The sequence below is a fragment of the Myodes glareolus genome, chromosome 5, assembly GCF_982192425.1.
Source record: "Myodes glareolus chromosome 5, mMyoGla1.1, whole genome shotgun sequence".
In the NCBI taxonomy this organism is placed as follows: Eukaryota; Metazoa; Chordata; class Mammalia; order Rodentia; family Cricetidae; genus Myodes; species Myodes glareolus.
Genome location: NC_142030.1, coordinates 50,195,246 through 50,208,233, shown reverse-complemented (window position 1 = coordinate 50,208,233; position 12,988 = coordinate 50,195,246). Strand labels below are relative to the sequence as shown.

General features: G+C 46.9%; 1 protein-coding gene across 13 annotated transcripts in view; it reads right to left on the bottom strand.

The window, feature by feature from the left end:
* The window catches only part of Cadps (calcium dependent secretion activator), a 433,680-nt gene that overhangs the window by 171,397 nt on the left and 249,295 nt on the right, over positions 1-12,988 (bottom strand). For all 13 annotated transcript variants that reach the window (XM_085687935.2, XM_085687936.2, XM_085687937.2 and 10 more), the window contains exons 7-8: positions 8,546-8,657; positions 5,265-5,404 (exon numbers count right to left, since the gene is read on the bottom strand). In XM_085687935.2, the coding sequence (XP_085544061.1) occupies positions 5,265-5,404; positions 8,546-8,657 (252 nt within the window). The remainder of the gene's footprint in view (positions 1-5,264; positions 5,405-8,545; positions 8,658-12,988) is intronic.

Sequence of the window (12,988 nt, the reverse complement as noted above, 5' to 3'; positions counted from 1 at the left end):
CCTATCTCTCCTCAGAGAGCTTTAACACACATGGAACAAAATGGAACAGAAATGCAAGGAAAACATAGCCGAGGGTATAACCTGATATTTTGATATGAGAAAATCACTGATAGGCAATCAGCAATGAGAGCTGGGAATGTCCTTAGTTGGCACAGTGCTTATCTGGTGTGTTCAAAGCCCTAGGCTCCATTGTCTGCCCCCCCCCCCCGTGGGTGTGGTAGTGTACCTGTAACTTAGCAACAGAGTAGAAGGATCAGGGAGGGCCACAAGGTCATCTTTGGTTAGTGTTGCAGACCAGCCTGAGTTACAGAAGAACCTGTCTGTCTCCTCCTCCTTCTCTTTCCTTCACACACACAGAGACAAAGAGACACAACACAGAGGGAGAAAGAGATAGAGACAAAGGACAGATAGACAGAAAGGATACGGTCAGAGGTAGACAGACAGAAAGACAGTGACACGGAGAGACAGACAGACACACAGACAGAGTTACAAAGAGATAGAGACAAAGAGACAGATAAACAGAAAGGATATGCTCAGAGATAGAGAGACAGAAAGACAATGACAGAGAGACAGACAGACAGACACACATAGAGAGGTAAAGTCACAAAGAGACAGAGACACAGAGGAGAGTGCAGCTATGCTGTAGAGCGATTGAGCAGTACCAGACATCTTAACCTAATTGCCATGAACTGCGAATACAGGAGCCAAGCAGAGAGCACGGAGTCCTGAGAGCATTCTATCGGCCTGTCCTGGCACTGTGGTGAACAGCTTGTGCCAACAGAAATAGTGGCTACTTTGGGGACCTGAGGGCAGTAAAGGGCTGGGATGAATGTGAAGAACAGGAGGTATATGCTGTGACCCAGTCAAGACCATGGAAGAGGAAAGGACTTCAGCCCTCTCACCTCCCAATAAAACAGGGAGACAGAGAAGGTATGAGTTGTTACTGGTGGCCACAGTGGCTCCTTGGATAAACCCTGACCTGGGCCAAGGTTTGGGCCTTCAGTTAGGGCTGAACTGAAAAAGAAACCTAAACCCAACTCCAGTGTTTACTTGGACTCATAAGGGTTTTCACCATGGTGAGCCTAAGTTTATCTATCTGTAAATTCAGATTCCAAAGAATATATGAGGCTGTTATAAAATGTATGTCCTATGCTAGGTACTGTGACTGAAGAGGACAAGTGGCCTTATGGAAGGGAACGGACATTCTGAGAAGAAAGACAGATGATAAATGAACAAGGAAATGTGTGTACTATAGCATGCAGAAAGCTGATTTATTATGAAAGTAAGCGAGAGAGAGGAGAAAGAAAGACAGATGGCCATTATAACACTCAAGAGAACAAAGGAAGGAATTCTCACAAGGCATGCAGACATTTCCAGGGAGAAGAATGGACAGGAGGTGCCCTAAGGCAGAGGGGACAGCAAGCCCAAAGGCCCTGGGTGACCTGTGCTTCTCTAATACCCAAGGAGGCCAATGAGGGTGCAGCAGCGCTCCAGGTCAGAAAGGTAATGCCTTATTGCTATGGTAACAGCCCAGGCCTTTGCTCTGAGTGCAATGGATGTTCAACGGACATTCGTTATCTAGCAATTGAGCAGCAGGACCAAGGTTAGGAAGGAAATTTCGCAGTATGGAATAGACTACAGGAGGTAAAGAGTGAGTGAGAGGTTACGGGGCAACACGTGAGGGGAGAAGTAGGGGAGACGTGGAGCCCAGGGGGAAGGAGAAAAGTGGGGGTGAGAAGCTGGAGTCAGGATTCAGCCTGAAAATAAAGAAGGGATTTGAAGATAGACTTCGGAGTCGGTGGAAAGGAAGCGTGAGAAACGCCCAGCATGACCTCAAGGCTGTAGGCCTGAACACCTGACTGAATGGAGAGGACGCAGGCTAAGATGGGATGATGGACTTTCTGCTGCCTCTAGGGCTCCTTTGGAGATAAGATGCGGGGAGAGAGATGTGAAGGTTCCCCTTCCCTGTGGAGGGGAGATGAGAAGCCAGAAAGCCACTTGGAGTGCCTAATTCTCAGAGACTCCTGGAAGCAAAAGCTCAAAGCCAAAAGGCACTGTTGATTTTAACTGGCCCTTAGGAAACTCCATAGAACTTCTGGATGGCCCTGGGGCTTATTTGAGAAACCACAGTGCACCATTAAGGAGCACGCCCAGGATTTCGGACTTTGTTTTCATGTTTGAGCGGCAGTTAGAACGTAAGTCTCAGCTATGTCTCTTCAAGACTGTAGGGTTCAGTCACCCTACTACCTATGTTTAAATGGAAAAAACGTCCATAAGTATTGTGCTGCTCACGTGCGTAGGTGTGCACATGCATGAGGTTTGTGGCCTCTGGAATCCAGATATCAACCTTGGGTGTCATTTCTCAGGTGTTGCCATCCTTTTTGTTTTTTTAGACAAGTTCTCCTCACTGGCCTGAAGCTCACTAAGTAGACTGCAAGTTCCAGAGGCCTGGCTGTCTCTAGCTAGCCTGTTTATGAGGATCTTGGCGATGAACTCAAGCAAGGCAAGTACTTTATTTTTTAAAATATTTACTTATTTATTTATTATGTATACAATATTCTGTCTGTGTGTATGTCTGAAGGCCAGAAGAGGAGAAGAGGGCACCAGACCTCATTACAGATGGTTGTGAGCCACCCTGTGGTTGCCAGGAATTGAACTCAGGACCTTTGGAAGAGCAGGCAATGCTCTTAACCACTGAGCCATCTCTCCAGCCCTAAGCAAGTACTTTATAAAACAGGCCACAAAGCTCCCTCCAGAAACGCTTTGTACCTAATCATTCCTTATGTGACAAAGGTTGTTTGTCCCATTTGGGCCACATGGGGTCTGACTTGCTATGATGAACCCCTTATTTACTCCTTGAAGCTCTTCCAGCCTCTCCTGGTATATTTCTTGGCAGGAGTAATGTTTGAATTGCAGCCTAGTGATGCATTCATTTGGGAACTTGGCAGACAGGAGCCGAATATCTCCTGCATTCATACTATGAAGGTAACCTATAGTATAGCACGCTCTCCAATGAGTCCACAGAAATGTCCCTGAGTCACGTACTTCTTTTTCCATGGAGCAAATGAGGAGAATGCAGGATACTTGGATTTCTCCAATGCTGAGAATAATACTGTGCTGAGTGTCTGCATGGGGGTGGCTAAGAGAGCTTTTGAAGAGGGGGTCAAAGAAATCTGACCTGTGGGATGGGGTGCTAACTCCTTTAAAGTCTTCTTAAAAGTCATGCGAGGATGGTGTTTCTGCACGCTTACTTTCTCGGTCGGCTCCCTTCCCTATTCCTCTCTCCCTCCCTCCTGCTTGCACATCCTCTGGTTCCTGCAACAGATATTTACTGTTTATGAGTCATGTTGTACTAAAGATAGAGGATGATTCCTCAAATACTACAGGAACCTGTTAGTCCTCAACTCTTATTTCTTGAAATCGAGACTATGGAGCTTGGAGAAAGATGGGATATTGAGGAAAACATTGTTCATATTTCTGGAAAACATACCAGGAGTGTGATAATGAGAAGGAAAGCTAACCTCAGGAACATGGCCCTGCGTGTGTATGGAGTATGCATGTTTGTGTTAGCACGCACGTGTGTGTGTGTGTGTGTGTGTGTGTGTGTGTGTGTGTGTGATAGCCAAGAGGCATCTTCCTAAGTCACGTCCCACCTTATTTTCTGAGACAGCTTTTCACGTTACCTTTAGAACTCACCCAGCTGACCAGGCTGCTGACTGACTCAGTAAGCTCCAGGGGTCCACCTGCCTCTGCCTGCCCAGGGTTGGGATTACAGACAAGCATTGCTGTGTGGTGCTGGGGTCCAAACTCAGGAGTTCTCCCAGGTGTAGCAAATACTTTATCGATAGGGCCATTTTCTCAACACTGTAACATTGCAGGTTTTTTGTTTATTTGTTTGTTTTGACAAACACTGTCTAGATTGACTTTGAACTCCTGCTTGATAAGAAGCTACGTGAAACAGAGAAGAGCTGGCTGGTCTGCTTAGCAATGACTGAGAGTCAGGAGTAAGAGTGTAAGTAGCTTGCATCCTTCTTCACAGGTTTCTCAAGCTTCGATCCCACCTGGCTTTGGGAATAGCCTGGCTTCAACAATGTGCTGTGTAACTCCTACCAGCCTAAGGCAGACATGGCATTTGGGAAGTGGTGTCCGGCCTGTGAACAGCCTTTGGTAGGCATCACAGGTAGGCACTGACCGCATGATGTGAACTCTGCTAGCATGCAAGCATGCCCCACTTTCTGTCCTGGTCGTTATTTTGGACTTCTTGCAGGTTTTTTTTTTTCCCCACTGGTCTGGGTTGCTGACTATCACTAGGTAACAGGTCTCCCGCTTTCATAGACTTCCAGGCCAGGTTTGCAATCCTGAGTTCTCAACGGGACTTAGCGGTGCTTTTCAGTCATTGGAAGGTTATGGAGGACGATTGCCAGTTGTCCAATGGCACCCACACAGCGTCTGACAAAAGCCCAGTTTCTTCTGCTGTCTAAACTCTCCCCTCTTCACAGTTACACGGTCCTGCTTTTCTGCAAGGGATCACCGTTTCCAAGACCATTTAGGAGGCTGTGGCTGCACAGAAACCAATTACCACCAACCTTTTGGTTTTTAAAAAAAGTCATCACTTTGTTGACAAAAGCAAAAACATTCCCCATTCTTCTTGCTCTGCTTATGGTCACTCAACTGGCCACACCAGCAAACCTTCACAGAATGAAGGGTGCAGATTTTCAACTTTGGGAGCTATGACTTTAGTCAACCTGACATCAGTTTGGACCCGATTTAGGTATTTGATCATACCTCAAGAAGGTGGCTGTCCACCAATGTAAGAGGGAGGGACCCCTGAAGGCCACTGGCAGGAAATCATAACCCATGAGACCCGCACAAGTACAAACAGAGACCCCATTTTGCCTTGGCCAGGCTTGAGCTGTGTTGGCAGTCCTCTCAGAGGGAGGGGGAGTTATTCTCCTGATGGTATTCATGAAAATGCAGTAAGTAGAGTTGGAGAATCCTATGGAGACAGTTAGCGGCACATTTGCTAATTGCAGTGTTCATAGCTGCTCGTGGGCGCTTCCCAGCTCCTTCCTTCCCCACGGTTCTCTGGAATCCCTTTGGTTTGGGTTTTGCTTAACTCATTTCCTGCACTTCTGGGCATCCAAAACGGATCTTTATACATTCCAGGTAAGTGATCTCTCACTGAGCGGCACCTTGCTGTTCTACTTTTGTCTCTAGAAAGGAATGGACACACATCTCGAGAAAACTGGGAAAGAAACACTTACCCGGAGTGCTTCATGTTTTGAGGCTTATCCATTCGGACAGCAAGTTTGATTTTGAGGTCTTGATCGGGGCAGTTTTTGGAGACTGTCATTTTGTGCCACTCAGATTGTTTGGGGCTGTTTGGGGTGGGGTGGAGGATGACCTGTAAGGAAAAAAAAATATGTGTTTTTGTCGGGAAAACAGAGGCAGCACACAGTCCTTTTTTAAAAAAAAGTATTTGACATGTTGATGTGAAGATATATGACAATTAGCCCTTGTCCCACTCCTGAGATTCCTCTATTAACATGGCTGGCTCAGGCCATAGTCATAACTATGGATAAAATGTTCTGTTGCTTCCTTCTTTCTCTCCTTGGCTCAGTCTGTAGGAGCAAGGTGGGTGGCTTTGTGAGCCTGTTTTGTCTTTGCTAAGATTCAGAAGTAGCAGAGTAACCTGGCAGAAAGAACAATGCCCATCTTCCATCAATTATGGCAGCTGCGCAAGAAGAAATAGACATTCATGATAGAGAGGTCTGGGACTTTTCCTTTTCTAACTTGCACCGTCATAGGAAGAGAAACATTTCAAAGCCTGTGTATGTGTGTGTGTGTCGGGGGGGGGGACAGAAGGGCAAGAAATGAGAGACTTAGATGGGGGAGAGACCCATACAGGGTCGCACATAGGACATAGTTGGTGGCACCTGGACTGGGATCCCTCTCGTTGTGCTTTGGGGGGAAGGAGCTTAAAGGGGCTTCTGCTCCGGAAAATGCTGCTAGCCTGTGTGTCAGATCCACTGTGCTTGGCTGTGCTGTTCCAATCTTTGATGTTTGTGGGGTAGGGGCAAAGCTATAAGGCCACCAAGGGCTCCATGACACTCCACTGCTGGCAAGTAGTTGTGATCAATTAGCCTGATAACAATACACTAGAATTTTATGTTACATTTGTTGCTTTTATATTAATACACATTCAAAAACATAAGCCCTAGATGAAGAGCAATGACGGTAGTTGATCCTCTGGATCTGACATTCTATAGGCATGTGTTTGGCCAACCAAAGATTTAAAACATTTGGGAAGAAAATAATTATCTACACTGAGCACACACAGAATTTTCCCCTTGTGTTCATTTCCTAACCAGCACAGAATAAGAGTATTTACATAGCATTTACATTTCTTTCATGATATATAGAATATAAATTACAGATGGGGAGTCTAAGGCCATTTAAAGAATACGAGAAGATGTGTAAATCCAGAGCCAATGTACTTAGAGGGAGAACAGAGCGATTTTGGATCTGCCGGACCTCGGGAGTGGCCCCCAAGGGCGCTGAGTGATGTGGCGCCTTGTCAATAACCAGTTATCTTTAGGGACAGGTGTCACACTGGTGAGTTGATGTGGGAATATGAACTGGCTGCCACAACCCACCCCTCCAGAAAGCTGAATTCCAGTGATCAGAGCTCCTCTTCCTGGTGTGGGTGCAGGGCTAGCCTGCGGAGACTACCAAAGCCTGGGTGTTTTTCTTTTTCCAGGCTGTCTCTGGCCTGAGCCCATTTCTCTCTCCCCACCTGCTTCTGTTCCCCAGGAAAGGCAACCCCACTTCACAAAAGGGTCTGTCTCTTGCTGTGGGCTTTCTTCGCAGGACTCAGGCACAATGAACGACTCATAGCTTTTCTGCCTGTGCTCTGTAAGTGTAGGAAGTTAAGGAGTTCTACCTGAGTTGATTTCTGTTAACCCTGTGTGCAGCATTAATGATCAGACCCAGCTCCTTTGGTTAAAATTGTGGGAAATATGTAAATATGTAAATCACTCCAACAGACACTCTGGAGGGCTGGAGTGGGGAGTGAGGGTAGTCATGAATGATGGAGACCTCTCCCTACCCCCAAGGAAAAATTTTTTAAGAGTAAATTAGAAAAATTTGCTTATTTTTAAAATTTTATGTGTGAGAGCCATAATACAGATGGAATAAACTCAAGATGGCTGAAGGGATGAAGCCAGCCCCAGGACTCCGGCGGGAGGCTCTGCTCCGCTTGGTAGAACCAGCTCACCACATGCAGCCGTGTGGTGTACAGAATGACTGCACTTGAGAAACATGGTGCTGCCTGCACCTCAGAGTCAGTGGAGAGTTCGTGAAGCATGAAGGAGAAAGAAGCTAGTGTCCAGTCCCCAAAAGTAAATCCCTGTGTGGACAGCAGCAATCCCATGGCCTCCACCACCTCAGCAGACACTACCACTCTAACTAATTCTCCATGGGGGTCATGCAGTATGAAGATGATTGGCGAGCTGTCAGTGTTCCTCACAAGCCATCGGATCCCTTGAGGCTTGAGTGAGTATCTGCCTTGGGGGATACCTACGAAATCCCTCAAGGGCTGAGCCTACTACTGTTGCCAGTACAGCATTCCTGTGGATGAAATTGGGGTGCCTGGGCTCTCTGTGACTCTGGGTCTGGACAGGTTTCACACAGTCCACAGAAACGGTTTGCCTCATCTCTACCAGGAAAGCTGGAGCACTATTTTGAAGCTATTTTGATCACTGTATCCCTGGGTCTGGTCTCTGCTGGCAATGAGTGAGTGGGGCGGGATGTTCAGTTTTGGGTGGGGAGGGAGAGTTTTTCTGGACAGGAGTACCCTACAGCCTCCCTGACTCTCTTTTGTTCTCACCTGATATTGGCAGACATTAAAAACAAACAAACAAACAAACAAACAAACCCCCAAACAAAAAACCCTGTTTATAGTCAACTCCACCTACACCTTAACTATGTATGACATCTCAGAGCATGGCATTGTGAGCATGTTTCCAAGGCAGTCAAGGGTGCTTTACTTAAAGCTGTTTAATGGCTCAGTCACTTGGTTAACTGATAGCCTGGCTCTCCAATAGGAGGGTCCCAAATCAGTCATTTCCACAGTGTTTTCTACCTGGGGGTAAGGCAAACCATTCAAGTGTTTATATTTTGAATGTCAGCATTAAAACACGAATTTCTCTTTGTTCCTCTTTTATCCAAATGTGTTGATTTCAATGCTGCCAGGAGGTTAGGCAGTTCAATGCCACAAATCTCATGCTAAGCCAGTCAGAGGCACGACATAGCTTTGCCATAAACAGCTCCGATGGCGTGGAGTCTCCCCAACCTGTCTTCTGAAACACACTCGTGCTAGCCAGAGTGTATGGAGGACACCCTGTGGCTCAGACAGGTTGAGAAACTGGCTCAGGGTTCAGGCTGTAGGCCCCTGGGCACTTAGTGTACTGCTTGCTCATGACCTCGGGGCAGGAGAGGTACCCCAGACACCCACTCTGTGCCGCTTGCCAAAGGGAGCACTTACCCGCCCGAGCTCCTTGTCTTCCAGGGCCAGGACGCCAGTGCTCTCGGTGAAAAGCTTTACTTTAACAGCTGGCAGCGCATGCGTGGTGGAGAAGTCGCCTTGGGTGCCCCAGCTGTGGAGAGAATGTCAGATTCAGTGTACACCTTGGCAATGGGTCGCTCTTGGTTAATTTAAGGCAGCGTCGACTGTCACATCCAGTCCCAGTGCCCCAAAGCTGCCAGAGTGACAGAAAAGTGTTGATTAACTTGGGAGGCGGATACAAGGCAGAAGCTCTGAAAGTCGCCATGGGCCTTCCCAGAGTGCTTAGCGTCAGGGGAAGTCAGAGAGGTTTCCGTTGATGCTCTCTTCCCTGCAAACAATATTACACATTCACCAGCCTTTCCTCTCGGTCCTGGAACACCTGCTTCATGGGCAGTGGAACTTTGGTCGGTGAGATGAGGCTGACACCTATCCTGACAGAGGGACCTCAGCAGCCACGGGGCACAGGGCGGGAGCCGCTCTCAAGAAGTGGAAAAGAGGACTGAGAGGCGCTCTACCACCAAGACGGTATGCAAGATGAAGGGCCAGGGATTAGGGGATGTTTTTCCCCTGATCAATCTAGCCTGGGAAGAGAGTCTGGATTATCCAGCATGGGGGTAGAGCCAGGCCTTGGCTCACACCAGGGAGCAGGTGCTCAGAAGTGGTTTCTTTATTCACTTTTCATGGCTCTGAGGCTGTGCCTCTACCCATTATATAACTGAAAAGAGAAGATTTTGTGTGCACTGAGCATGCGTTACCTTCTAGGCCATTCCGGGCATGTTTCACGGGGCCGTGCTGACCCTTACCTGTGCCCTCCCTGTCAACCTGCTCCCTTCACTGGCCTCTTGCCTTTGCTGGACTGCTGGTCACCTGCACAGTTCTCTCAGGTGGCAGGGTTTCTCTCTACTTTTACTACCTTGTCAGGGATGGCCTAAATGTCACCTTCAGGGAGAACACATCCTCTGATCTCACAGTGGAAGCTGAGCCTAGGTACAAACCTGTCTTTAGAACAGCATCTCGTTCTGCCTCCAGTCACCAGGGAATTGTGCTAAATGGGCATACTCATGATGGCTAAGTTGAGAATTATCTTATATTTTCTCAACTCCATGAGAACACGGCTCTGTTCATTTATATTACAATTTAGCATAGTGCGTCATACATACATGGAAGGCATGGAATAAATATTTTTGGATGAACAAGTAGTATCAAATATATGTTCTTTTACAGGGCCAGGAAATAGTACAGACAACAGCTTTTATCTACAGATTGTTTTTACATTATATAATCAATTTCCCATGCTGCCAGGCATTTGTTAAAATCTGGTTTCAATGACTACAGCTTTACATTGTATAAATACATTGTAGTTTATGTAACCATTAGTCTATCATAGCAACTGAGTTGGATATAAGGTAATATTTAAAGAATTTACCTTGATTGATAATTTCCTTGGGACAGAGATCTAGAGGAGAGGCGTTTCCTCCTCAAGAAACACCCTTATCTTTTATGTATACAGCGGTGAACATAAGTCTGCGATACCTGCTCCTCAGGTACTTCATGTAAAGACAGTGACCACCCTACATCTGGAGTTTAGTATAAACCAAGGGCATTGTTCTTACCCTGCCCAAGGCTTCTCACCTTGTCAATGGTTTATTTTGTCATGATCATTTTATGAGAATTCTTTAAAAAGATGTATATATTTCTGTTTCATGTGTATGAGTGCTTTGCACGGATGAATGCACATGTCCCGCTTATGTGCGGAGGGCGTACGGAAGCCTGAAGTGGGGATGGGACCTCTGGAACTGAGTGAGGGTCAGGGTGACTGTGAGCGGTTCTGTGAGTGATGGGGAGCAAACCTGGACTGTCTGTAAGGACAGCAAGTGTTCTAAAAGGATGGTCCCTCTCTTCCGCCCTCATGGGTACTCCTTTGACTGTTAGTGGGCTTCACATTTTGCTCTGTGCCTATTGGCTGCTTTTAAGTCCTCTTTCATGTCATTGTGGAAACATGACCGTTAGTCTCAATGTTGTACTTCATGAAGCCAATGCCATGAACTAAACATAAGAGGAACAACTACATAATCCTTCAGGGTGTAGTCACACAGACACACACAGACAGACAAAAAGACACACAGACAGAAAAACACACACACGCACACAAGCATGTTTAAAACGGCATGAAACCATCAAGGATTTTTCTTTTCCTCAGCGCTTGTGCCATCGCCTAGGGGAACTTCATTCCACATGCGCCTTTACAGACCAAATCACCAAGAACAGCAAGACAGCCGCCGGAAAAACGCTAAACCAAACCGGGCCCCTCCTGAGCCGGAGGTCTCTAAGACATCCTGTCCCAGGCCTCTGAAGCCAGTGTGGAGTCAATCTCCCTGGGCTGAGGACGCTGGCTGGAAGACGGCTGCGCAGTGACTGTGGCTGTCCTGGGCTGCTGAAAAGAAACTTCTGTGCTGCATGGAGGACTGCATTCAGTGAGGGCTACTGCCAGCTCGCTCCTACCAAGAAGGCTTAATTCTCAGACCCTTCCTACACTTCTGTCCTGCCGAGAAAAAAGTTATGAAGATGGTCACTCTTTGTCTTTTTCCAGCTCGGGCAAGAACTGGCTTCCTTATCATAACTGCTACCCAGACAGTTTTATGCTAGCTACAATAACTGTTTTAGAAGAATCACGAGCTATACTTACATATTATCCTCTTAAAAGAAACTTGTTATCTGTTTTGTGAAATGTCTACATTTATGAGCCCATAGTTACAGATGAGGAAGCTAAGGCACAGGGATTCTGTAATGTGTCCCTCGGTACTCATGGAATGGAAATGACAGTCTAACTCCACACCATATCCCATCCTTCCTTCATTCCACCACACACATTCTTGGATAATCAATTATCCCTGCAACCCCAGGGAAGCTCCATTTTGGATTGCTGGAATTCTGACTCACCTTGAGCTCTGGGTTTCTTTCCCATGGTTAATGTGTTTTCGACAATGCTACCTTGGACGTACATACAAATCAGCCAGTGGAGATGCATGGCAGACTTTGGGGTTTCTGTGGGCCATGCATCAATAAACAAATCTATTTCTCTTTGTTGTGTTTTCCGTGCCCTTTCCTCCCGCTGTGCCATCGACTATGGCTGCAAAGATGAAAACCTCCTTTTGAAAGCCTCCCAGAATGGAAACACCACTGCACTTTGATTTGAAAAGACCATAGGCTGATAATATTTATTTCGAGCAAAGGCTGGGAAGGTTAACTGACTGACTTCCCTCTGCACACAAGGCAGATAAAATTCGACGAGTGAGTTGTCCTTTCTCTGGGATTCTGCCACCAGTGGCACCATAGTCATCCTGTTCAGCTAGTTTACAGCGAGCCACCAATCAGAGGCTTATGTCTGTCATGACCACCCACTCAGTGCTTTGTATGGATCATCTCATTTAAGCCTCTTGGCTGCTCTGTGAAGAACACCCAGTTGCCTCATGCTTTTATAGTCAGAGAAAAGTTAGGTTTGAGGACGTTAAGTAACTGGGCCAGGACCTCGGCCCATCACCATCTTGGGGTTCAAACTCTGAGTTTCTGATCTCCAAACCCCTGGATTGAACCAGAGTTCTCTATCTCTCAGAAACTTTGGATACAGCCACATCCCACAGTCAGACAGAAACCTCTGTGTAAATGGCTTCCTCTCTACATACCGAGTTGTTTGGGGGAAGAGCAACATTTTCAGCATGTCCTACTTCCTGCACCAAGGACAGTGGCTGACACCCAGTAAATCCTGATTGTTAGATAGAAAGGGAGGGTTGACAGAATGTGAACCATGACGTCACAGGTGGGGGGAACTGTGGAGGTGAGACAGGAGGTAACCATGACTGTGGGAGCCTCCGGTACCTGGGCCTTCATCTCCTTCAGGATGGTGGTGATTCCAAATGCCTGTGGGGTCTGGCACCACTGCATCTGATGGCTCTCCGGGGAGCCAGGCAAGGATGCTTGCAGGTCAAACAATGCTTGGCTCACAAAGTGAAGGGCTGGGAGAAATGTGGATGCCAGTGACAACAAGGTTAGAAAGTGTCACAAGCACATTAATGAAGACTATGAAAAAGTCACCACCTATAATCAGTCCTCCCAATATGAATACATGCGTGGTGGGACACCTGCACCTGTCCAGTGTGGGTCCTTTTGTAAGAAGGCACAAGAGAGTAACTTGGAGGACAACCAAGCTGATTAATACCTAAGCACCAGAGCTTAGGGACTGTACCTAATTAGTTCTTCATCAGGGATGTGATCTCTAAATATCCACCACAAGCAAATCATCACATGAGATGCTGCTAGGTCAGGCATCAGTAGGATATGGTCCAGCATCAGTAGGACATCCCCCATTCTTCTAGGTCCAGCATCAGTAGGACATTCCCCCATTCTTCTAGGTTCAGCATCAGT